At 41.8% G+C, this 26474-nt stretch overlaps 2 protein-coding genes across 3 annotated transcripts; both read right to left on the minus strand.

Annotated features, from left to right (window-relative positions):
* Positions 1–359: 359 nt before the first annotated feature.
* mapk14a (mitogen-activated protein kinase 14a) lies at positions 360–13624 on the minus strand. Of its 2 annotated transcripts, none has more exons than XM_083976126.1 (12): positions 13237–13624; positions 10472–10601; positions 10272–10330; positions 6053–6164; positions 5304–5333; positions 5002–5049; positions 4774–4888; positions 3998–4069; positions 2642–2721; positions 1362–1440; positions 970–1143; positions 360–858 (listed from the first exon to the last, which is right to left on the minus strand). In XM_083976126.1, exons 1-12 carry the CDS (start codon positions 13353–13355, stop codon positions 794–796), a joined length of 1083 nt encoding a protein of 360 aa, XP_083832252.1. In that variant the 5' UTR covers positions 13356–13624; the 3' UTR covers positions 360–793. The 2 variants fall into 2 exon arrangements, with proteins under 2 accessions (XP_083832252.1, XP_083832251.1); XM_083976125.1 differs by lacking the exon at positions 2642–2721 and adding an exon at positions 3182–3261.
* Positions 13625–15591: 1967 nt separating this feature from the next.
* Positions 15592–26290, minus strand: elapor1 (endosome-lysosome associated apoptosis and autophagy regulator 1; the record flags this gene model as incomplete). Its single annotated transcript, XM_083975005.1, has 22 exons — positions 15592–15678; positions 15762–15927; positions 16060–16238; positions 17235–17361; positions 17585–17686; positions 17835–17928; positions 18740–18890; positions 18972–19151; positions 19698–19961; positions 20777–20914; positions 21027–21132; positions 21227–21317; positions 21709–21837; positions 22408–22585; positions 22819–22907; positions 23175–23324; positions 23408–23513; positions 23630–23710; positions 23805–23952; positions 24091–24271; positions 24400–24520; positions 26204–26290. 22 exons carry the CDS (start codon positions 26288–26290, stop codon positions 15592–15594), a joined length of 2955 nt encoding a protein of 984 aa, XP_083831131.1.
* Positions 26291–26474: the final 184 nt, after the last annotated feature.

A 26474-nucleotide genomic window follows, 5' to 3' on the forward strand; every position in this document is an offset into this window, starting at 1 on the left:
ATTCTTTATATTACGGTGCCTTGTTGAAAAGCAGTAGAGGCTCAGATTTTTCTGTGTAGCCAAAATATGTATAGAAGTCTCACAGGGCATGTCAACTATCTAAATAAACATTAAAACAAGTAAATTTCGGTTGGTGAGCACTACCGGTCAGTGACTACACAATGCAGGCACATTCTTACTTATCACATATCTAAAAGCTTCTGTAAAATCTACTTCTGTCACAGATAAGAAACCCTTCAAAGTTATCTCTTTAAATACAGGAACAATGATGGCAACGACTTTATCAAGAATCACGTTACAGATACATGGGACCCAGTGCTATATGTGACTGTGTGGCAGGGTGAGTGGCAGAAGAGAGGTTTTCTTTCTTTTTTTTGACAGAGATACAAAAGCTTATTCATAAGTTAGTCAATAGAAAATTTAAAAACACAAAATAGCACATCTGTAGGTCCAGGTGTTTCAGCATCTCTGTGTCACAGTGATGAGTCATTAAAGTCTGAATTTAAAAAATATCTGAAGAATATAAAATTATTTCAGCTATTGGCAAGAAATAACATTTCCCAGCATCAGGACCATCAACGTTAGTGGTACATAACAGAGTAAAGATAACTGGTTCTTCACCTCCCTGTGCTGGTCATGTTCTCCTTCCAAAGGCTGATCGTGGAGATCTCAATTAATAAAGACAGACGAGGGTGGGTAGGCACTCTGATACAAGTGTCTGAGAGTTTCTTTAACACTAATGCGCATGTTACAACTTTGTCGGACGCTGGGGTTGATGTGGGTCGCCTTCTCACTACTCCATGTCATCCTCGTCAAAGATGGGCGGCTCAAAACTACACAACGCCTCGTAGGTTAATCCTGCAAGAAATTAAAAAAAAAAATGTGTTACGAAATTTCATTGCGGAGGTTTCAAATTTTAGTCATGAGTGGTCTTGGTTTGTTTTTTGTTTTTTTAAAAACAGGACATACGTTTCCACTCTTCAATCTCCAGCTCGCGGCTCTCAAAGCTCTGGTCGTACGGCTCGGCCTCAGGCTCGTCGTCCGGGTCGTGATACTGAGTGAAGTAGGCGTGGGCCAGAGCCTCGGCCGCCGTTATCCTCTTGTCTGTGTCCAGAACCAGCATTTTCTCCAGCAGGTCAACAGCTTTAAAAAAACATGGCAGACAGAAGCGAATCTCAAACAGAGTCTATGATTCACCAGAACCCCTTGTGTCCCATCACGTACAGATGTTTTGATATCGAGCCAGTATTACTCACAAAGGAAAAGGGGAATTTCAAAATAAACTGAAACGTAATTAGCATGAATTGCACCATAACGCAGCACAGTCGCTGTTGAGCAAAGCCTGTTTTTTCTTGTATTACCTTGTGGGTTTGCACCAATGAACACATCAGCAAAGTTCCTCTTGGGCATTTGTGGCAAGGAGCTGATGTAGTTCCTGGCCTGGAAAAATACATAGTGTAAATAAAATCCGCACCAGCAGCAACATGTCGGCCACATTCACGACTCATAACGCTCACATTCTTTCATACGACTGATACTACTCAGTGTAGCCACCTGCATCCAATCAATACTGCTCGGCTGTGACTGTACTGTGTCCCGTCTCCCTGCATGTAACATTAATCCCACTATATATTATGGCCTTACAGCTATTTGCAGCATACTTTAATTCTTTCATTCACTTTCTTCCTTTTCTTTTCTGTGTAAGAAAAACATTCTTGTGGTTGTAAACTGTTCAGACAAGTTTCAACCAAGTTTTTTTTTTTTTTTTGAGTTTCTCAGAGCCTGAAGTGAGACTAGAGCAGTCAAAAACTCACACTCAGCTGCTGTTGATATCTGTGTGTAGCTCGCAGCAAAAGCGGATTGACAGCCCTGACGTGTTGCCTAGCAACAGTAAAATGTCTTGGTGGGATCAAAAAAGGTGCTGCAGGAGTAAAAAACAATGTGGAGCTGCACTCTTTTGAAGAAGCCTGGTTTAAAACAGTCAAACTATTACGTGTTTGTGCTGCAATTGTTAGTTTTAAAACCCAAATTACGTCATAATTTCTCTTCGAAAATTAATGTTAAAAGTTTCAGAAATGTGCAACAGGAGAAGAAAACACAGAGGGAGGAATCTGCTGTTAGTAACTACTGTATCACCAATAGTAAGTCTAGCTATTGCACAGTGTGCATGTGTAACTCTGAAAAGACATTTAAATGACACACACGGAAATGCTTTTAGCACACCACGTTCACACAGGTTCAGAGCTGCTTGTGGCAATCGTTACAATCACATGCAACAAGCACGTCGGATACCACACACATACTACGATTTAACTAGAAAACCAAAACCTTTAATTCCAATAATATCCCTTAGTGGCCGTGCTGCTCCTTATGCCCCACTCCTTTAAGTTCTGTGTTGTTAAGAGTGTGGCCAGTAAAACACTGTCAGCTTAATGTGTTAAAGATAAGCTGAAATATAGTAGCCTATCATGGTGTGAATATCGATACACCGGTGACATTATAATTACATTTTAAGGATGACACAACACAAACACAGGATACTGAGCCGAGAGCTGTGTGGCTTTAGAAACAAAAAGCGAGAGTGCATTACAGCAGGTCTGATGGTCCTAGTCTAAAGGAAGCAACTGTGGATCCTGCTCACCTCATGACTGGGCATCCTGCTTATTAGAGATGCTGGGGGCGTTCCAGTCAAACGCATTATCTGCTGAAGCTGGTTTATATCTATGAAGCTTGTGTCAAGGGGAGTATAGCGACAGAGCAGAGCTGGTTAAGAAGCTGCTTCTCAACCTAACACTGTGTGACTGAACTCTAGATGCACTACAATGTTACGCTGAAAAGCAAACTTCAAAGCTTTGAAGCACAACGTCTCACAAAAAGTTAAAGAGGGTGGGATTGTCAGATCGAGGGGAAAGAAACAACACAGTATTTGCATTATAGTCGGTCAGTAAAAGCCAGCCATCAATCGCCAGTGTCACAATAATCTCACAGCAAACACCGTTTTTGTTCACTGGGTTAAAAAGAAGCAGAAAAAGCGAGTCTCAAATCCATGAAGCTGAAGAATGAAAAACATGCTGTCATTTAGAAAGCAGCTGTATCAAAGTTGTTGTACAGCAGAGAGTGGCAGGTTTAGTGCAGAAAAAAAAAGGTTAGAGAAAAACCTTGCATAACTTTGTGAACTCACAGAATCTGAAGATATTTTCATCAAGAGCTCGGGCCCTGGTGTTCCGACGAGCAGCATGATTAGCTTCAACTGATCAATGTCTACAAGCACACGTTAAAGGAAGACCAGAGGCTGGTGGGGGGAGGGCGAGGGGGGGGGGGCTAGTAATTCGACCTCCTTGTAAAGCTTGTATCACTTGATATTCAATTTTACTATATTTAGTTTGGTTCATACAGGAAAGAGCATAGGAGGCGTTTGAACCTGTGGAAAAAGAACAAATTTCATAAAGACAGCGCACAACAGGAAGAGAGTGGAGGCAGTGGACAGCCCAGTTGTACACCTACTTACAAGCACAGCCGTTAGTCTGAGAAGAGTGGCAGGGGGGGAGTAAGATAAACAGTTTTTAAGCATAGACTCTGCAGATTGAAAGGCCCATACAAACACTGGCAGCGCAGGCAGAACGTGGACCTGAGCCAACAATGCGTACTGACAGTGTACAAAGAGCTGAGGCGCTCCAGTAGAAACATTACAGCAGAGCGTATGTGTCGAGCCAGAGGGAAGTGCAGAAACAGATGCTATGTGTGTTAACGTTTCTAATATGAGGCTGATTCAAGCAGTGTTGTGTTGGAAAAAGAAAAGCAGACAAGCAGGTTCTTTCAAGTAAACACAATAAATCAACCTCAGTTACTGTACCTGCAGGAAAAATGTCGAGTCAGCACTTCCACAACAAAGTCAATGCGCATTAGCCTGTTTGATTTGTTATGCAAATGTTGTGTCAGAATGCCGCTCTGCCTATGTAAGCTCTGTACATACTGTACTCGCAAACGAAAAGGATACGGTCAGTGCCAGGAAACAGAGTTCTTCCGGTGAGGAGTTCTGCCATTATACATCCCACTGACCAGATATCCACTGAAACACAGAGAAGCAGGACACAAATGTTAGGATTTACTTGATAAACAGCTGCTCTGTTATTTTGTGAAGAAAAAGTCATAGGTCCAAATTTTTAAAGGGATAGTTCAACATTTTGGTAAATTGGCCCATTGCCATCATTCCTATTATGAGATAATAACAGAACGTTACCAGAGTTGTTTTAGAGGTAAATGCAGAGACTGCTTGATGAAAAACTGTCCCTGAAGGCAACGCGCATCAGTGGTTTTGCATGAATTTGCCTCTAAAACAGCTCTGTCTCGTAACGTTTCGTTATTATCTCATAGTGTGGTGAATGTGCAGGTCACAATTTGTCCACCAGAGCGTTTTGGAGTTGTTGGATTGAGTATTTGATGAGTTTGATGAGGGAAACCAAGAAATCCCATGAGCCTCCATAGCATAGCTCTGAGCAGCTCGCGGCTCTGCTCCGCTGTTCTAAAAATAGCTTGCACCGACAATTAAAGGTAATGAACCTACTGCTAAAACTATAGGGATTATGGCAATGGGCCAATTTGACAAAATGTTGAACTATCCCTTTAACAATAATTAATAATACTTCATTACAGATATTTTCTGTAGTTTGTTTACCAAAGAAGAGTAAAGATCATTGCTCTCTTGCCCACTACATTTATTTTTTGCAATTGTTAGAAGAACTGAAAAATCCTGCATCAGTCCTCCAGCTCTACCTGTCATGTTGTAATGCATCCAGTTCAACATGATCTCTGGAGCTCGATACCAGCGAGTGGCCACATAACCAGTCATCTCGTCATCAGTGTGCCGCGCCAAACCAAAGTCCAAAATCTAAGAGCAGTGCAAGTGCAAAAAAAAAAAAGCAGAGATGTTTGCAAAATAATTACATTTATAGCAGATTCAGGATAAACTGAGATTTTCAATGAAAGCAGCTGTTCACTGACCTTCAGCTCACAGTCTTCATTCACTGCCAGGTTACTTGGTTTCAAATCCTAAAGGGTCAAGGTCATAATGTAAATTAGTGTGATTCAAATGGAAGTGATAACTACAATCATGGATACACAATACACTGTGATATTGTTCAAAGCAATTAACAACATGTCAAGTCAAGGTCCTGTTTATAACTTCCCTTCAATGTTTGCACAAGTCCGACTCTGCCAAGTCAAAAACCCAGACTGACTCCACCACAATCAGGGTAAATGATAAAGTGACATTTGTCAAACAAAAATTAATCAAAAGCACTTACTCTATGAATGATCTCTGCTGAGTGGATATACTGGAAAGAGATGGAGGAGAACATGTTCATTAAATTACAATACCAGTTTAAGTATTGATGTGCAAAAAATTTCACCGGCACGGGAATACAATGTAAAAATCATTTAGTTATCTAATGATCTACTTTCTTGCTTCAGGTAAGCCGGCTCAATGACATGTGGCTTTGTTAATTCAGATGAAAACACTCTTATCAAGCTATAACAATCCTTCTTATTCTTGCCCAACCTTGTTTGGCAGTTTGAGGCTTGATTTGTCAATCCTAGATTAAATATTCTTAATGAACAATGTGCTTTTATTTTGGAGAAAAAAAAAGAAGTTAAATTAACAAAGCATTGAAAAACAGGAACTGATTTTCATATTATGGTCTGATTGCTGATCATGTGATTGCAGTGTGTGTGTGTGTGTGTGTGTGTGTGTGTGTGTGTGTGTGTGTGTGTGTGTGTACCTTTCCATGCACTTGAGCAATAACCTCAAGGACATAATTCTCTGTTTATGTAAAATCTTGCAGTGTTACTGAGATATCCCATTCATGAGAATGAACAGAGACAGACAACATAAAATCATAATGTCTCTCCCCATGGCTGTTTTTGGCTATAATGACTGACATTATATGCAGATAAGATGGGACAAGCAGATATGTTGTATTTAATTCTAACTCCCAGCAAGAAAGTCAATGAGCATATTTTCCAAAATGTAAAACATATTCCTTATTAAGCTCACCTTTAACCCTCGGAGGATCTGGTATATGAGGAACTGCACATGGTCATCTGTGAGCTTCTGACATTTCACTATGTTGTTGAGATCTGCTCCCATTAGGTGAGTCACAAGATACCTGCCAATCACAAGACATTGTTGTTGTCACTAACAAATATCATGAGGTTTATCAATGTTTTCCCACTTTATAAAATGTCTGGTTTCCATAAATAAAACATTAGCACTTCCAACATTTTTTCCAGAGTTGTTTTCAGGCTGAAACTAATTTCCCATATGGCTTTGTGAGCTTAAACCGGTTTAGCTGCTACTTCTTTTCAGTCTCACTTCTCTCCAGAGGCACTGAAAGGCCAAGCCCTTCACAAATGGAATGTCATTTAACAGCATGCCCAGATAAATGGGCTTAATAGGACCACATCAGTGCATAATTCAAATCTAATCCCAGAGCTGTTTAAAATGCCCAAATAGCACTTATGGAAGAAGGCGAGCGCAGGATGCTACAGTGGCAGTTTTGCAGCCAAAAAACACAGAGCAGTGTGCTGCTTCAACAGTCTGCTGCTCAACAAATACCACTTTCATGAATACTCTCCTGTCCTCACGCAGCACGTTGAGAGAGAGTGAGGCATCAGAATAAGACCTGGGACCTCATAACAGAATATTCTCTCATCTTAGATTTGAAGATGATGGAAAGAGTATAAACAGTATAAAATGGCATTATTCCTAATTTGTTAACTTTACCAAGAAGCAACCAATGCTACTTTTCTCATTTTACTGAGTTATTTTTGTAGGTAGATCGCTCCATACACACTTCCACCTGAGATTAAGAGATGCAGAAAAATCCAAAAATTTTGTTTTTGGAAATACACGACGACGATAACTCAGGAAATAAAAGAGGGAGTGGGCTAAAATGTCAGACACTACGTTTACATGCAGTCAATAACCCTTTCATAACGAGAATATTAGCATAACCCGGTTGTGCACGGCCATGTAAACACCAATAACCCTTTATTCTGGTTTTTAAAAACCCGAAAATGACCCCTGGGTTACTCCTTTTCTAACCCGAATATTTGGTCATGTATACACCTATCGGGATATCTCCATCGAAAGGAACATCCATTTGTGTTCTGCGCATGTTCCATTTGCAAATAATCTTTTGAGTACAGGAAGTACTTGTTGTAAACATGGTGAAAAGCAAGATAACACCACACCTTTGGAGCGAGGAGGAAACAAATCACTTCATAAGTGGCGAAAGACATGGACATCATGTCTTTTGTAGATGGTAAAACAGTGTCAACAAGTACTGGTGGCGGGTCCGTACCAGCAGCAAAGTGCAAACGAAGACGACTGCTGCTGTTGTTGTTGGATAAAGGAAGAAGAAGCAGAAATGGCGCGAGACGTTGTCCGTGCGTCGCTGTTTTGATTGGGATATCCCAATTGATTACAATTACCATGTATACAGGAATAACCCTATTTGCTCACACATGTAAACGGGTTATTCTGAATGTTTCAGAAACCCGAATATTGACTGCAAATGTAGTCACTGTCCACTGTATCTAGTTGGTTGTGTAAAAACAACAAAAGAACAGCTACTGAAAGTGAGTTACTGCAGCTTAATGGCTATCGGAGAATTTGGGGAATTTTCAAGCTTATCTCATACACTTTTCCTTTTAGAAGATTTTTCTAACTGCAATAACCACAGTTACCACACATGTAAGAAAGAGTCTGCAGGTTCAAAAGTTTCTGTAATACAGTCCCCTGGTTATGCTTGAACTTGTCGGCAGCACACACAGGGACACAGACACCCGCCTTGGAAAAAGGGGGATATAAATAGTGGCCTCTGTTTTCCGCTCTCCTATAGAAACAGGAGCGTGGCTGGAGCTGCGAGGAGCCTTACTGCAGCGTTATGACTCGTCTGTATTTTTAGAGCCGAGGGGAAACCACACTTACAGCACCTGCATATCTGAGATTTTTTCCTGGATATCACAGCGCATGCAGAACATTTCCAATGTCCCAGCAGATGTGCAGATAGAGAAGAGTCATGTTTCCTTTTGGCAACCCCGTGACGCAGCATTTATTCTTCTATAAAATGGGACAAGCTTCACAGAATTGTTTCTGCATCTACCCCCCTCAGGACTGCAGTGTGCACAGTCTACACGTGTGACCTTGTATTGCCTTTAGTCCACCATGGCATTAGGCTAACGGGGGAGGAGGGTGGGGCATCTTGAGAGGACAACTTTCCATTTTAACAGCAGACAGAGTCACTGCTGCTCAAAGTGTGAGGGAAAAGTTCCAGTTTTCTTTGTTGCACGAGGGGATAAATTATCATCCTGCAAACTCATGAAAATTCAAAGGGCACTCCACCAGTATTGGCCTTCTCTGACACTAATGATAGACCATTTGTTTTAAAGAACAATCAGAAGAGAAGCTGCAGTCCCTTTTTTTTATTCCACGCAGACTTCTTCCTCAACAAAACTTGGCTCATGTATAATCCATGATGCAGTTTAACCACTGACAGTCGGAGACTTAGATGTGTTTCATGAGAACAGCTCATGCACCCACAAGCAAAGATTAGGCAATTTCTCCTTTTTTCATACATGCAGTGGTTCTCTCAAAAGGCTTGGACACTGATTTTGACCTGCCGAGTGTTTCACAAAGATATCAGTTCTCGGTGCACATCAATTTTCATGTCAGATATGAATAAAAAACATGTGGACACAGTGCAGCACTGTGAACCTGGTCATGGAGACGAGGTCACCATGCTGCAGCTCTGTGGATCAGCCCCATATGACAGGGTCTGATGGGTTTTTTTTAAGAGTTTACATTAAAATACATGTGAACAGCTCCTGATAAAGACGTGACTCGCACGAGTCGCACCTAAAACAAAACCCAAATTGAAAGGTCAGGGAAGCTTGAAACTACATATACAATGTAGCATGGATACAAACTTCTTCACAGCATTTTATAACAGAAGCAAACCACCTTGCCTCTTGCTGAAAACAAAACTCTCTTTTGTGAACATTGGGAGTTTTTTACACAACTGTATTATGTATATTTAAAATGCTACCAGAAACTATAAGTAAAACTCTGACATCAATATGCACAAGAGATATTAAAAAAAAGGCCAGAGATGCCATTTCATGTAGCAAATGCAAGCAAGTTGAGGTATTGTTTGGACTGTCATCTTCATTATGAGACAACATGGGTCAGGACCAAAAAAATGTGCCACCTCGGCAAATCACTTTCCTGTGGGGAACCACAGATCCCCAAACACATGCACTCGGTGGTAATTATGTAGCACAGATTATCTTCATAGCAAAAGTGAGTACCAAATTTTAAAAAAGAGTCTTTATCCTTATCTAAGATGACAAACCCGATGTTTGTCCTCATCTGTTCATCAATTGAAGTCACAGAGCGCTGCCACCCAGACTTAGTTCCTGGTTTCTAGACAGAGTATTAAAATAGGCAAAGCAAATGACATACACATTAGGTATTAGTAATAATGCAGCCAATGTTGTTGGCCACAGACGGAGATATGAACTGGGTTCCTGAGTGCGGCACTGCCCAATCCCCAAAATAGCTGGGATGAGTCAGTCATTCAGGAATTATTGTTTCATACAGGAAAATATGAAGCATGAAAAAAAAATATGCAAAGAAAAGAAAATGTGGTTTTCAGCTGCCTGAGATACATTCTTATTGTCAGGTGTTGATAGAAATCGGTTGCAATGTGATTTTGGGACAAATTTCTCAGTGTGAAGAGAAGAGGAAGAATATGGCGTTCCTCTCTCGACGGGGGAGTCAGCACATACGTTTGAGGAATGAGTCAAGTGTCTAGCTGTCCACTTCCTCCTTTCTAACAACTTTCAACATCAACAAATAATAACTACCTGCCAGCAGCAAATCAGTTACGATGTATGCAACAAAGAACAGAAACCAGGAAACACAGGGAAGGAAGCGGGTGGTGAAACAGCTCTTGCAGCAGACAGTGAATAACTAACAGAGCAGACAATCTATGAAGTATTCCACTGTGTTTGGCCTGCTGGCGTGCCTCCAGGTGTTTCCCAGCCAAAGCCTGGATTGTCTGCTGCCGAGAAACTTAAGGCTGCAGTTTGTTGAACACTGTGAAAGTTCACACAAGTGTTGCTGAGGAGACACTCGGACCAAGCCAGAGTGAAGAGAGGGGGAAACTGGGGATTAAAGCAATTGTTTAAAACAAATACAGTCAACTTACACATCGGTGAATTCCTTCAGAGAAGTAGCCGGACTGAAGACATCAAGGAGGCCGATCACCTGCACAAATATGAGAACCAATGTCCAGTCAATGCCAACGATGGGTAGCAAATAACATTTTAATTTACACAGAGACATTGTGAGTCAATGCAAAACCAAACTCAAGCACAAAAAAGAGAGAGAGAGAGAGAGTCAACTCACGTTTTCATGCTTCATGTGCTTAAGCAACCGCAACTCTCTGTATGTTCTCTTGGCATGAATAATGGACTGAAACGGCCGTGACAGCTTCTTCACAGCGACCTTCATACAACTCTTCATGTCAAACGCAGAACTGTTCAAGAAAGGGCAAACATGGAAGCATAAATCTCACTTGTAATCATCCTAATACTGACACACACCATTGAAGCCTGAAAAACAAAAGTACAGATCATTTTAAACTAGATGTGAACTTTAGCAACAACAAAAAAAAAGAAAAGCAAGTGGGTCATTTTTAAGCAGAGGAGGAAAAATATTTCATATGGCTCCGAATGGGCTGAGTTTGCGCTCAACACCAAATTAGGTGCAGTAAGAGCTGCTGAAGGCTGAAAAAGGGCGACATCAGCAGAAAATGTCATCTCTCAGCAGAGCGGGAACAGCCCTGCCTGCAATCTGTCCTGCACTCTGAAAGCTGACACAATCCCAATACTTCCTCCTGCTCACTTCTCCCAACGACTGTCCCTGCCGGTCGGGTGGACAGACACCTGTGACTGCTGCTGGGACGGAGGCTTGAGGACCATTAAACATTATGATTGGGGATGTCGTTGAGTTCTTGAAAGAAAAATCATTCTCCATCCACATCATCCATACAGTTTTTATGGTCATATTACAAACAATGGGCTCATCCATTTAAACATGCAGAAATAAGATTGGTTTATGGTTTCCATTAATAAAAATGGATTATCCAGGAAAGAAATGTGCAACTGGGTGCTTATTCTAAAAAATAAAAATCAATTACAAAGGTATAGAAGAAGGATCTTCTTTAAACCCTTAATGCATCAGCAATGTTGAAAAAAGAACGACGATGAAGCCTGTACTGCTGCTGATGGTGAGGCCTTGCTTAGTACCTCGCTGCCATCAGCGTTAAAGTGTAAATAAGAGGTAAATTAAAAAGTGCTTTGGATAAAAGCAATGTATGCATGCAACATTATAAAGGCAGTTCATTCAGTGATAATGCTGTTGTAGAATCAGTTGGGCAGAGTTCACCATGTAAAGACAGACAATATAAGCCAGTGTGCTGTTTGGAGAGAAAAAAACAAAACAAAACAATCACACTGGTGAGCAGCCAGCCAGTAATCTGACCAGCAACAGATTATCGTATTGCCCGGCAACAGCACAGCTGTCCGCTTGCATTTGCAAAACAAACATCTGCCCACTAAGTCAAGTGTACCGCCGACAATGTTATGTCCTAGATAGTATCAGCGCAACCTATTTAAGCAATACGCCAAAGCAATGGGTCCCTCCTGTCAAAGATTACCCTCTTGCCACCCAGCAGCATTAAGGAAATCCACTGTACCACCAAGGTCGTTTCTAAAGAGGCACTAATCAACAGGCATGACCTCCACTGTAAACGCATGTGCTGCATATTTGTTTATCACTATTGTAAGTATTCTCCATGTAGCGCCTTAAAAGATGAAGGGTTTGATCATATGCAACCAGAAAATCTGTCCTACCATGGACTTACTTCCATATTAATTACAAAGACTATTTCCATTATGCAATAATGCCTTTTTTTAATGAATAGATAGATAGACTATAATCATTAGTTGACTCTTAGTTTGTTTGTTTTTTGCTAACTGACAATGAATTATTGATCAGAGTGGTTTACAATGAATTTCTGTGAATTGACTAATTGATTACGGTAATCCATTACACATTTCAATCATGTACCTTACCAACTAACTGAGACTAAGGCTGGAATGATTGATCAATTAGTTGGTTGTAGAAACAGCAAAATAATTTTCTTTAAATAATAATATCAAATTCTCTCTTTCCTAAAGAGATAATTCAATTCCCTCCGTTTTATAACTGTAAACAATCCCTTGAGTCCTGAAAAGTCTGTTTGACTCTGCATGTGATATCTGTGAGGTTGCATTTGGTCTTTTCTCATCATTTTGGACATTTAATACTTAATAAATAATAAACATAATCGTTAGATTGAAGCGAAAATGAAAACAATTGTTAGTTTTAGCCCTCTTTGACTCATTACTTTATAGGACAGGTATTGGAAAGCACCAATAATGGAGATATTGTCAACAAAGGTTGAAACTATTTGCAACAATTTTGAAAGGTGTTTTCAGTCCCAGTTCAAGCAGAAGATGGCGAATAAAGCCAAATACTGACAGATTTCCTTCATATCTTTTGTTAAGTCAATAGTTGGGTTTTCTTGAGACAGGAAGAGGAGTCTGCAGATTATAAAGATGTTGTTAATCACTGCCCCACTGGCATCATCACTACCACTGTAGCAAGTATAGACCACATACAAACCGCCTGGTGAGTAAGTTAACGTTATAATGCAGTTTACATGTGCAGCCACAGTATAAATACTGATAAGGACCAATGTGTAACATGTCCTCTGATAGACTCTCGTACTTTCACAGCTGTTAAAGTGTCGTAAATGTGCAGTTTCCTGTAACTAGTGTGACTTGTGTAACTGCAGAAAGTTGTCAAAGGTGCAGTACGGGCGGATAATGAGCCATAGGTACCAACTCTTACAGGGTTTTTTCTTAAAAGGAAGAAGACACATCGTGGCTCCACCTTGCTAGCCAACAATCAGGGCGAGCTAACCTAACTTTAGCATCTGCAGCGCAGGCCTCGTCTAAATGAATGGAGGTTAAGTTAGGTGACTGTGCTGCTGCTGCTGCTACTACTACTACTACTACACGCTCACTAAACTTAAAAAGGAAAGAAAAAGAAAGAAAGCGAGTTACCACACGGATCCGTAGGCGCCGGACCCGACCGGGGACAGGGTTTGGTACCGCTCCGGGACTTCCCATATCGTCTTGTTGACCTCCTGTCGATAAAACACTGGTCTCTCTTTCTGCGACATTCCTGCAGAACCGACCGCCGACCACCGACTGCACTTTCTCACAGAGGTGGGTCCCTCGAGCCTCAGCCCCAACTTTACAGCAAGTTGCGAAAATAGGAGCTAAGTTCAATAATATTCTTCGCCCGTCGGAGAAGTTTGTGCCCTCGAAAGTTGTGCGGGGGTTTTGCCTTTCTTGCTGAATATTGCAGAATCACCGTCTGCTGCGTGCACGTTTTTGTAGACCTTCACGTCGGTCGGTCGGTCGCTCGGCTCCTCTCTTCGCTTTTCGCTTTCAGACACCTCCGAGATTTCACCCCCGCTTGCAACACTAGGCGGGAAGTATCGCGAGAACACACACGTTAGTTGACACAGCTGAGCGGGCAAGACCATAAAACCAAGACCACGACTCAAACTGAAATCTCTGCTGCCTTTTTAATGCTGCCGGAAGAAAATAAGACATTTGATATTTCAGCAACACATTAGTGAAAAAGTAACAGACATACAACTACACTGAGGTATGGACAATAAATAGATAGGCTACATTAAATCAGGAACTAGTATAATAGGCTAACTGTAGTATAATTAGATAGACCTAGGCCTACTATTTTGCTTGAATATAGTTTCCTTTGAATGCTACTTTATACTTCCACTTCTCCAGAGAGAAGTGAGATACCAGTAAACCTCAACATTTACACTAAGCAATCAATTTATTAGGCACTCAAGCTGATGCAGCCTAATACCACAGCCAGTAGCCTACTTTCATAAGGGTTGTTGATGTTATATTGAATTTCATTTAAACTCAGCATGAGTACTTTTACTTTTGCTAAAAAAAAAATTAATAAAAAGTAGCAGCAACACAGTATTAACATACTGCATTATGAGTAAAAGTTCAGCATTCAAACATGACTTATAATTGTACAATATAGTACCGGTAACTTATATTGTACAGTTCGCTGATGATGCTTTTACTTGTTAAGTAAAAAGTTTCATAACCTGACAAGCAATGCAACATGTGGCATCTGCATAAAGTTTATTGTTGGATGATTACCAGTGTATTAATGCATTACAGGATTAAAATGTTGTTGATGTAAAATGTAAATTTAGAATACATCATATTTTTTATGATGTTTGTGTTTGTGTTGAATGTTAAAACACACTCCAAATTCAGTGACATCTATGACTGATAAAAAAAGGTACAGCATTTAATTCTTAACTTTGTGAAGCAGAAGACAACTTAGAATCAAAATGTATTCATTTATTTACCTAGAAGCAACATGTAAAATTATTATTACAAATCAATCATTACATTATTGGCATATTCCATATAAACATCTGTTTCCAGTCAAAAGCACATGAAAATGCATATGAACAGTGGCATTGGTATAAAATATGTGATACATTTCCAGCAGAGGTTATCCTGAAGCCAAAGTCAAACCATTTTCTAATTTCTAGTTCCAACATCTTCCACCTCCCAACTAAATTAACAGAGAGCCTGAATAGAGAGCCAGTGGTTTTAACAGTTTTATTGATGTACCAGCAGCAGATTTGCTGTTGTTAATGAAGAACAGGGCAGATGGAAGTCTAATTGTATACATATGCATTGATGCTCTGGAGCTGCTTTTAAAGAATACTTGGACTTTGCTGTTGGAGTAAAACAATAAACGTGACTTATTCTTCAGTTTCAGGAAGACACCTTTTCTGAAATAAGCAATCTCAACCCTAAGTGTATTTCTTACACTATAAAACATCATGTAGAGGATTAACTCACCTCAACTCAACATAGTGAAATGTGAAGTGATACAAGGTCATGTGTTTACTTCACAGTAAAACAAAAATAACACAATCCTCGATGCAGCAGTAAAGTTTACCAAAGCAAACACAGCAAATATAATTCAGATATACAAGTACACCTAATAAAAAATAAGACATAGAAGAGAAAAAAAATGAAATTCATAGTAATAGTGAAGTAAAATGTACACAATCTCATACATCTACAAAAAGTGTAACTTTCTCCACAGATTTGGTCTTAAATAGAATACCCCCAATATGGAGACCTAGTATTTGTGGAAAGCTAAGATATGACAAAATAGCCTACTAAATAAACTGCCACTCCTTACATCATTTCAAGACTCCTTCAGTAAGTCTGTATCTTTTGTAACAAATAAAATGCATTCACAGTCCATTTGCGTCTTCAGTGACCCCATATAGACATCTGTTGGCGCTGCACTGCAGTCAAACCAATTCTTCATCCTCTGATTTAAGCATCGTCAGAGTCCTCCTCCTCTCTTTGGTAGAGAGAAGATGACGACTTAAGTGGGACCGAGTCAAATCCATCGGACGTCCTCTGGAAACACATTGATGAAAAGATGAAGTATATGAAAGTGGCCTTACGCTGTGTGAGTGTGTGTGAATGGAGTAGTTACTGACCTCCCGTGAGAAGGATCTAATTTTGGTGAAGAAGGATTTCTTGGTGAGGTCCATGAGCTCGTCCTCTGCGTCCTCTCCCTCCATTATAGCACAGCTGTCTGCAGTGGGCAGTTCACACTCTTTACCCCCAGAGCTCATCATCAGCTTGGAGTATTTATACTGCAACCTGCAGGTGGAGAATTACAAAAACAATTCAAAATCTTTCCACACTGTTAGTTAGAGCTTTAATTTATTTCCTACTACGGCATCTTAGCGCCTCAATAAACACCAAACCAAAGTGTGAAGCTCGTGGTCTTACTTGCGAGTTTTCTTCCAGAAATAGCAGCTGATACTGATCAGTAGCACAGCAGCAATCGTTCCCGTGGAAACACCAAACTTGAGCCAGAAATCCAGAGTCACACAAGCGCTGACTTTTTGCGCTGGCAGAGTCTCTCCACCGTAACACTGCAACGGCTGCTGCCACACATAGGTGGTTCTCTGAAACAAAAACCTTAAAAATGCTGAACTGTTCCTTTAAATGTTAAAATCTAGATGAATATCTGTTTGTGCCAGTAGTACTTCATTGTCTCAGTGTCACAAGTACAGTACAGTAGGCTAACTACACTTTCAGATACTCCTATGAGTAATTTTGCAAATTTTTATCTGTGAGTCGGGCATCATTGTTGTATTTGGGATCTTTAAAGGGATAGTTCAACATTTTGGCAAATTGGCCCATTGCCATAATCGCTATAGTCATAGCCGTAGGTTCGTTAGGCTACTTTTAATTGTCGGTGTAAGCTATTTTTAGAACGGTGGAGGGGAGCGGCAGGCTGCTCAGAGCTATGCTACAGAGGCTAAAGGAATTTCTTGGTTTCCCTCATCAAACTCATCAAATACACAATCCAAAAACTCCAAAACGCTTTTGTGGACAAGTTGTGACCTGCACAATCACCACGCTATGAGATAATAACGGAACATTACGAAACGGAGCAGTTTTCGAGGTAAATACAGGGTAAATGCAGAGACTGCTTGCTGAAAAACTGTCCCTGAATGCAACGCGCATCAGTGGTTTTGCATCTATTTACCTCTAAAACAACTCCGTCTCATAACGTTCCATTATTATCTCATAGCGTGGTGATTGTGCAGCTCACAATTTGTCCACGACAGCGTTTTGGAGTTGTTGGATTGTGTATTTGATGAGTTTGATGAGATGAGTTTGATGAAACCAAGAAATTCCTTGAGCCTCCGTAACGAGTTCTGAGCAGCTCGCGGCTCTGCTCCACCGTTAAAATAGCTTACACCGACAATTAAAGGTAACGAACCTACTGCTATGACTATAGCGATTATGGCAATGGGCCAATTTGCCAAAATGTTGAACTATCCCTTTAAGTATTTCTTTCCATACATTGAGGCTGTCGTTGATCTGTGGTGGATGTGTGGGGTTGAGAAGGTGAAATGATTTTTGTCAGTGTGTCCATGGCCGTGTGGCTCTACCTGTATTCCCTGGATACAAGCGCTGACAATCTCTCTGTAGTGGCTTTTGGTGCAGAGCGGACATGCGTGCTGACTCTGCCACAGAAGGTGGAAAGTGCAGCCATCACACGTCCCTTCTGAACAGTTACTACGGAGAAAAAAACAAGGTACGAGAGGTGTTTACAAGCTTTTCATATGACAAAAAGTCTCTCCAAGGGGCCACTTAGTCCACACTTCAACCTCAGAGAGCTCAAATGTGACCTGTTGGTGACCAGTATGTCTGGTGAAATACAGTATAAGTGTCAAAATCGCATGTCATCTGGACGACTCTTGTCAGGTGAATGGCTGAGCTTGGTGATGGGGTGAGATACCTTGGCAGTGTGATGTCATCTTTAGCCGTCACTGTGGGATTACATCTCAGTCTGATGGTGGCTGACCTGCCTTGTTTACAAGCATGAGTCTTCTCACTGGACCTGGAGATGTCACAAACATGACCTACATGAAGGTCTTACCTCCCATTTTATATTACATTTCCAAAGATTAGACTTCCAGTATCAAAAAAAAAAAATACACCACAGTCAGCGAATAAATAGAAATAGAACAAACTGTGATGTTATTTACGTGTAATAGAATATGATATCTGGCAGGCCAGACGGTGAGGGGAACAACCAGGTAGGAGAAGAGATGCCAGCCTGCGTCTCCTCAGTGGTCACACCTTCAGAAAAACAGCACGTAACATACTTTTGTTATCTGATAAATGAAATGCACACAGTGTAAACAGTAGCTCCCAGCCTCTGTTTCTGGCAATGCTACAAAGCAATGTCTTGCTTGGTACTGCGTTACAGCTGAATCAGGAAATACAAGAGAAGGTCAGAGCCAGTTCAAGCCTTCATGGGGCCCTAAGTAGAGTTTGACTTGCCCCCACTACCGCCACATTGCCAGTACTGCTGCCTATTATCAATACTTATACAATCTCTGTAATTGATAGTTTTACGATTATGATGTGCAAAACTTCAGATAATAAATCTCAGGTGTGCACCAAATGTGTCAGGCGCTTTTAGGTGATAGCAATAATATCAGTCACTCCTGGGGGCCCCCTGGTGGCCACAGGGGGCCCTAAGCAGCAGCTTAGTTTGCTTATGCCTTGGGCAGAGCTTTAAAAAAGTATATACAAAAAATATGTTTTGTGTTTCTTTGTACCCTGGTTATAATCTTACAATCCTTAGGTAACCTGTACTAAAAGTGTAAGACTTGTGTAAAACTCCAATAAAGTCATAAAATTGCTGTTTTTTGGAAAATGACACACGCGTTGCTGAGAATTAGGAAAGTGGAAAAATACTGATGCACCAAACCAGTGCAGTGTAAACAGAGGAAGCTGCCAGTCTGTACTGCCTTTGACTAATATCTGGGATTTTTCATCACAATGTTCAGTAAATGACGAAAACCGGGCGATGAAAAAATACGTAAAACATGATGCACTCATTCACAGCAATACTTGGCAGCAGCAGCATTCGGCCACTCCGTACCGATGAGTGAGTCACCAATCAGGAACGGCTGGGAGGACACCACGCTCTGACTCCTGATTTCTGAAGGAACCACGGTGGACTGGCAGACGTAACCTTTGACCTCTCTCCCACTCTCTGTTACGTTGTCCACGCAGGTGGCTGGCACGCGGCCCTGCGGGAGGAACGCGGCAGGTTAAAATGCACATCAAAGTAAATGTTTACAAGAAAACCACAAGGGTCACGGCTTTCTCACCTCCTTCCCACACAGACCCACGCTGAAGTGCTGGAAATATCTCAGGCCTCTGTTGGTGAAGCGAGGTCGGCTGTTGAAGCGGGTGACGTTGGCCAGAGCAGAGAAGTCGTACTGCAGCAGCGCTCCTCCTCCTCCCGTCCGCACATCCAGCGTACAGTCGCTGAGACAGGCTGAGTAAGCCTGAGGGATGCGGGCAGGGAGTCAACAGGCACATTGACATGCACATCATATTCTGATTACTGCGGGAAAAGGTCAGTGCTCTGTTTACATTTTAATATTTTCAGTTTGTGAAGATTAATGATGTGGGTTGGTACACTTATGGAATTAAAATAAAATCATATTTAAACAGGAATGAGGTACTTTAGGCAGACCGACATTCATTTTGTAAATTTGCTCCGGTAAACTATTTGAAAATCAAAGAGCAGTTTCCATATTTTTTGAGTTATAACAGGCTCTATATGCTTTCATTTGAGATATATCATGTCAACAGACAGGGCTGAGCTTTCTGCACATTGCTGAGGAAACAAATACTAAATCATGTTTAATGTGGGTTAATTTCATTTTTTTAAAATTCATTTTTATTTTGATAGCTCTGATAGATTAGATTAGAATTCATATAGTCCCAGAAACAAACCTCAGGACGTGACTTTTTGTGACCTCAGACCCCAGACTCATTTATGAACTGATTCATGTATTTGGAGTTCCTAAGGATCTGGTTCTCCTCACCTTGTTTGTCTTAGTGTTTGGACCACAGCGAATACAAGCCTCCTCACCGACTGACTGCTCGGCTCGGATGAAAGTGTTTGGCGAGCATCTCTCACACACGCCTGTCCCATTGACCATGTAGTGTCCCGGCGGGCAGGGGACACAGGCAGAGCCGGCCGGAGCAGAGCTCAGGGCGCAGTGCCGACACTGAGAGGCGACGCCTCCGACCACGTTGGTGATGTGGATGGAGTAGATCTTAGCGATGTCGCCGCTGTGTTTCCTCTCCTGAGGGAAGAGAAGGATCTGATATCATTCACCAGCTGAGACACTCAACATAGAGGACGGTCGTCGGCTCCGCTTTAAGGAACAGTTTGGAAATCTGAATATATTTTCAGTTTAGAAAGTAACTCATTTACAACACAACACATTTAACCGAGAACTGCATTTCAGTACAATTTAGAGGTGCTTGTACTTGAGTATCTTCTTGCTACTTCCTATATCCACTCCACTACAATTCGATTATTGCTATTAATTTACTACCATATCCATATTACAATATAGAATATTGTCAACAAATAATCATTAGGGAGATAACTGATCACTGAAAGACAATTACACGGAGTATAAAATGGTTAAAATTACACCTTCATGAGCAGCAACATTAAAGTGATTGTTACATATAGATACACATACTTTTAGTTCAATCATATAATTTGACATCATATGATCAACAGTTCTCCTGCCACAGTCTATTTTATACATGATGCTCATGTAGCTCAAAGGTTATTTTGAATTTTTTGATGACCAGCTCCAGACTGCCCTCTAGGGTTAGCTGCAGCACAAACCCACTGTCATCCATCCACAAAACAACCAGGAAACTTGAAGGTGCAGGAGTTTGTCATAATAAATTCTAGTGATAATTTAAAAACATTTACAGACGTTCTTCATAAACATATTTACAGTATTTATCAGTATTTTTGGACCTTCATACTACAGCAGATAATGAGGACTGTTTATGAAGAACATGTGGTTTTTATTTCATGATTTTACACTAACAAGATGAGCCAAAGCAAAGAACACTACAATTAGTTGTGTCTCACCATGTCAAACGTGTCTGTACGTTGAAACGTCCAGACGAAGCTGGCGGTGCTGTTGCTATGGATCAGGTAGGAGTACGACTGCTTCCTGTTGCTGCCTCTCCAATGCTCCACCACATTATTATTCCACTGATTATAACCCTGAGGAGAAATGTATTTCCCTCACTCACACACTGCGCACGCATTCAGTACATTCTTCATCATCATCATCACCTGAAGCAAACATGTGACAAAATGCAACGTTGTCACTCACGGCGAGGAAGTACAAATTGCAGTCGGCTGTACATGTGGTCTCAAACACGAAGGTGATGCGAGACAGTTCAGTCCTTTCACTGTCTTTGACCAGTGACTGAGGCAGCCTGTGGACACACGTGACATTTTCATTACACTACCTCACCTGCCACATACTTGTGTGTGGAGTTTTATGTGTGAGATTTTTATATTTGACTCGACCTGTATCCGGGGATGTTGAGCATGAGCATCAGGTAGTCTGTGTCCTGATCCCCGGGGGTGGTGTAAACATACTCTCCTGCCACCTCCCATGCTGTTTGCGTGTTAGAAATAAGCAAAAAATGGTAACACACTCCACTGCTGTCAAACCAACAATGCACACAAACTGTAAGCAATAACAGAGGTGAGCATGCAGTGCACATAACATATCATTAGTCACATGTATAAATTACAGTTACAGCACAAGTTTGTAGAATTTATGTACTTATTCACTCAAGCTTTGTTTATTAACTTCATCACCATGAGACCTTTAGTTATGGTTATTATACTGTTATTATACTATCAGATGTGTGGTAATAATTTCAAAATAATGATCGATGACGATGATTCATTCTGCAACAGTCTAAGGTCATTATGAGTCAGCGGCTGCGGTGGCTGTGGCCTCTCCTGTGCTGTGCTGTGCAGGCTGCTGTTCAGTCTCTTACCTGTGCTGTGGTCGGAGCGGCCTAACTCTCGAGTGAAGATGGAGCTCTCCATGTTGCTCGGCATAGTGTTCCACCATTTGTACTCGAAGCCCACCACTGGCTCCGTGCCAACAGGGCACTTGGCACAGGCTGTGAGCAAACAATGCGCATTAGATCAGTGTAAATATATAGTACGTCTGAGTATACTTGTGCTTAAAAACAGGACAAAGGAGGGGTCACCCTGCACTACCATTAGGTTTTACACCGAGTTTGAACTCTGAACTGTCAATTAAACAACAAATTATTTTTACTTGGTTTAGTTGTATATATTATATGAGGGTTTCGTGGGGAGCAGTGTTCCTCCTGTATTGATAGACCTCTTGGTTTGACTATCAACAATATACTTAACACACGCACCACTTCATATTACCTCTGTCTGACTGCATATTGACCAGATGGACGGTTTGTTTTGGCAGCCTTATATAGTACCTCCCTAAGCGCTGTATATAGATGTGTGTCTATGCACTAGACTCTATATGCATGCGTATGCCTATATATGTCCACCATGTTTACTTTCTATCTTATGAAAATAATTTTATCTGCATACATTTTGTTTCTGGGCTCAGTGTGTCTTTTACTCTTACAGATACATCAAACTTCAGTCAAGAAGTCATACAACATACTAATTGTTATGTAACACAGAATAATCAGTTTCTGCACCTGTTCCATTTGAGTAGAAACCGTTGGCGCAGGGTTCACAGGTGGAGGAGTTGGTGACAAAGAACCCGGGGTTACACGGTGGACAGGTCTGTTTCTCCCCTGATGCAGGAAGCTTCACGGCTCCACTAGCGGTCTCGTTGCAGATCTTGGGCTCAATCCACTTGTACATGAGCTGGGTCTGAAACACACACACACACACACAAAAAACAGACATGAATAAATTAAAGAAGCAACCAGATGCTCTGTGACAAACAAAATGAGCCCAGATGATTTATATTTAAGGAAACCCGATAGTTTCAACAGATGGTTGTGGTGAGCGGCAAAGATGCTGGAGGTGAGATCTCTCCCTGTGTTTGCCTCAACTGAACTTGTATGACTCCTGCCTCTGCGTGTTTTTTTTGTCTACATTACCTTTCCCTCTGAGTCACAGGGAGTGTGAGTGTAGAAGTAGTCGCTGTTTGTACATGCAGGTCTCGGTTTGCAGCTCCCTGATCCAGGTTCTGAGAAAATGGAAAAACCAGGGTGAAGTGAACAGCCAGTGAGGACGAGGGAAAACACACGGCTCGCTTTAAGATCCAGTGATAAGAAAGCACACTCTGTAACCTCTTAAGCAGTAAATGTAGTATTTGCATGCAGATTGCTTTTACGTATGTGTGGTAACATGCAAATACGTAGCAGTTGTAGGTTCAGCAACTATGAGGCGTTTTAAAGAACACACCGGTGAGTTATATGAGTTTCTGTGGATAGAGAAAGGCAAACATGGGTACCTGAATATTTGTCTTGTTCACACTGATGGCAAACAGTGGCACCTTTAGTGGAGTAGGAATCAGCAGGGCAGGGGGCGCAGCGGGCGGATCCTGGCTGTGCGCTGTAGGTGCCAGGTTTACAGTGGAAACACTCGGATGTGTAGGCCACCCCTGGAAGAAAACAACCAATCGCCTTTCAATCATTAACAACAAGAGGAGCCGCCGGGGGAATGAACAAACAGATGTGAATCTACCTGAGATGGCGACGTTTCTTAACAGCACGGGCTTGACAGTGCTGTCTAGCAGAGTGTACGCAGTGGTTCTCCAATACAGCACATTGTTGCCCTTGTTCAGCTCAATCTGCAGAGAAGCAGTTTGACTAATAATAAATGAAAGAAGAAGAGACAGAGAGGAGCGGAGACAAAATGTTGATGCAAGTGACAGTGACCTAGAGTTAAAGCTACGCTCAGACAAACCCTGTATTTACTCCAGCTGTTCTCCGAGATCTTCACCCAGCGGTTGTCAGAGTCTGTGGACTGACACTGGTCATTCTGCACCTAGAAGAGGAGGAGAGAGAGAGAGAGAGTGAGTGAGTGGGAGGTCTTCAGAACAAAAACAGCAGCACAATGGCAGCCATTTTAAAACACTTACAAAGAACTCAAAGTAGATGCTGTTGTCTGGGTAGAAATACTCAAAGGACACAGTCCCAGGTTTCTTCAGGCTCACTGCATACGACAGCAGCGCAGTGCACTCATCTGTGTTTGAGGCTATGTAATCACCCGTTGGTGTCCAGGTAGAGCTGGAAAAAACATCAGAAGCAGAAACAGATCGATGAGCTTGCCAAACCAGGAAACACTCAAGGATCTCAAATGATCACTGAAGCTAACATAGATAAACACTTTCACAATAAAGCGAGTGAGGTACAGTGAGCACTAACTTGGAGCAGTCTGTGTGGGCGTCCCCGCCATTTGTTGTCACGCCGTGGGTGACAAAACCTGTCGGTAGGCTGTCCCACTCATCAAAGGCTACGCCGGTGCCCAGAGAGTAGGTGCCTGCGGCGCACTTCTGGCACTGCTGCGACTCCATGGCGAGGAACTCCCCCTCACTACAGGAGAAGGCTGTAGAGGAAAAAGATCAAGGAGGAGCACAAGCAGAGAGGAGAGGTTGACAGGGATGCATCAGTGGAAAGATGTTGTTTATTATTGGCATGTTAAAGCCGTAACATATGTAAAGGTAGGAAACTCACTGCACTGAGTGCCTCTGACCGGGTCGGGTAGACCCGTGCATGTCTCAGGTTTGTTGGGAACCGCCACTCGCCATCGAGACCCGAGCACGTCACACTCTGTGTACTCAAAGTGATAATCCGACTGCAGGGACAAAACACAGCTGTGAGTTTCACACACAGCCGGATAAAAGAAGCACTAAGTGCACATAATATCAAAACTGTATTGACACATAAAGGACAAGGGGGATAAGTAAAGATTTGAATCTGTTAGTTAAATAGGTTTCCTATTTTACTTTGTTAGGAAGCAAGTTTAAAATCCAACCAACTGCCCAGTATAGGCCTACCCCCCAAAAAAAGATTAACATCAAATTCACATATTGAAAAAAATAAAAAATAAAAAAACAACTTTTCAAAATGTATCTCATATCAATTTAACATCACGATTTTCTGATCATCAATTGAATGATCAACTAATTGCTGTGTGTGGAGGAAATGAGGCTGCAAGTTTAAACAGGTTATCAGATCAGTTTTATACTCTGAGCCAGCCTCTTTTCCAAATAAAAGTGGAAGCTAATATTTGCCCAGGACGCCGTCTCAACTGTTGTTAAGCTCACTCATCAAGGATATGCTGCAGCTCCAGCACCTTGAGGCCGTATTTACCCGGCCGAGGGGGGGAGACGGTGAGTCACCCAGTCCTTGTGTAAACATTTTAATTTCAGTGTCGTCACCACAGAACTTTGCTGACAGCAGGAGCTCAGGTGCAAAAGCTTTTTGCTCTGTTTATCTGTGGTGCTTTTGGAGATCCTTACAGTAGGTGACAGACAAACACTGTCCCACCCGTAATGAGGTTACTAGACGAGGTTATCTTGTTGTTGAGGTGACACCCTCTGAAACAAGTCATGAATACAGAACAGACAGTAGAGTCTTAAGATTTGGTCACTGGTCAACAGCAGACTGACATGTTCCTAGGAAGGTCACTCAGCACTGATCCAAGCCCACACACACAGCCTGGTGGGATTAATAGTTAACAGAAAGACCACTGCAGCAGCACCACTCTGGGTCTGTGTTTTCGATTAGAGCAGCTACATTAGCTCTGTATGGGGTATCGGATGATGAACACAGGGTCTACGCGGGAGGGTCCTGATGTAAAAATGCATCATCCTGGGATGTGCTGCAGCTTAATCCCCTCCTCTAAACAAACATGAGGAAACCGAGGCAACAGGACATCATGACCGCATGGTCAATGGATTGGCATGGAAACCACCTCACCTGGAAAAAGGGAGCTGGTACCGGGGATCAACCTTTTAGCAGCTCACTAATCACACTATACATACACCCACACCACCACACACTGAATTATGTTCAAAGTCAACTGATAAAAACTGAGTGTTATCAAACAGCACTGGCAATATGCAAACTGGGAACAGAAGGGCAATGTGAAGGCAGCAGACCTTATGCAGCATATGGACGATGTAGTAAAACAAGTGTGTGATAACTGGACTAACACTATTGTAATTCAAACACTTGCCACCATGTAAACATATGTTCATCTTCCCACACACAATATGCTACAGAGGCCAAAGACACGCTGTTGGGATGCATCTATTCAAAACTCCAACAGAAAAATGTGGATTTTATTCTTGGTATTTAAAGTCAGACACTAAACAGGTCTTTGAGTTCTGGTAAGAACTGTTTCAATTAAGTTTCAGCAATTAACCCCAATGAAACCTTGTGTGCAGAAGTTAAACACAGACGCAATGAATCCTTTTAACTTTGAATGTGAGTTTACACTAAGAAATAAAAACAACAAGATGAACCTCCTCACCTCTTTGCACATGGGCAAATCCGCAGAGGTTTGTGCAACCAGCAGCCCCAGTAAGAAGCGGCTCAGGTGTGTCAGGCCTCGCTGCATCGTCGCCTCCTGTCAGTGTTGAAGTGATGGTGACGGAGCAGCGTCAGGTCAGGAGACGTTCAGGTGCTGCCGCTGGAGGCGGGAGAGCAAACACCGACAGCTCAGGCGATTGGCTCAGGAGCCTGTTGAACCACAATAGGCTGCTGACTAGTGGTTTACCATTTTTTATTTATAGGCTCTCCCT

The sequence above is a fragment of the Trachurus trachurus genome (assembly GCF_905171665.1).
Source record: "Trachurus trachurus genome assembly, chromosome: 7".
Classification (NCBI taxonomy): Eukaryota; Metazoa; Chordata; class Actinopteri; order Carangiformes; family Carangidae; genus Trachurus; species Trachurus trachurus.

Excerpts from the sequence above, each read along its gene's own strand:
- mapk14a (XM_083976126.1), bottom strand. The coding sequence starts at position 13,355 with ATGTCGCAGAAAGAGAGACCAGTGTTTTATCGACAGGAGGTCAACAAG. Across the intron at positions 6,165-10,271 it reads CTGAAGGAATTCACCGATGT|GTATCTTGTGACTCACCTAA; the intron begins GTAAGTTGACTG and ends TGTGATTGGCAG. Across the intron at positions 1,144-1,361 it reads CATTGGTGCAAACCCACAAG|CTGTTGACCTGCTGGAGAAA; the intron begins GTAATACAAGAA and ends GTTTTTTTAAAG.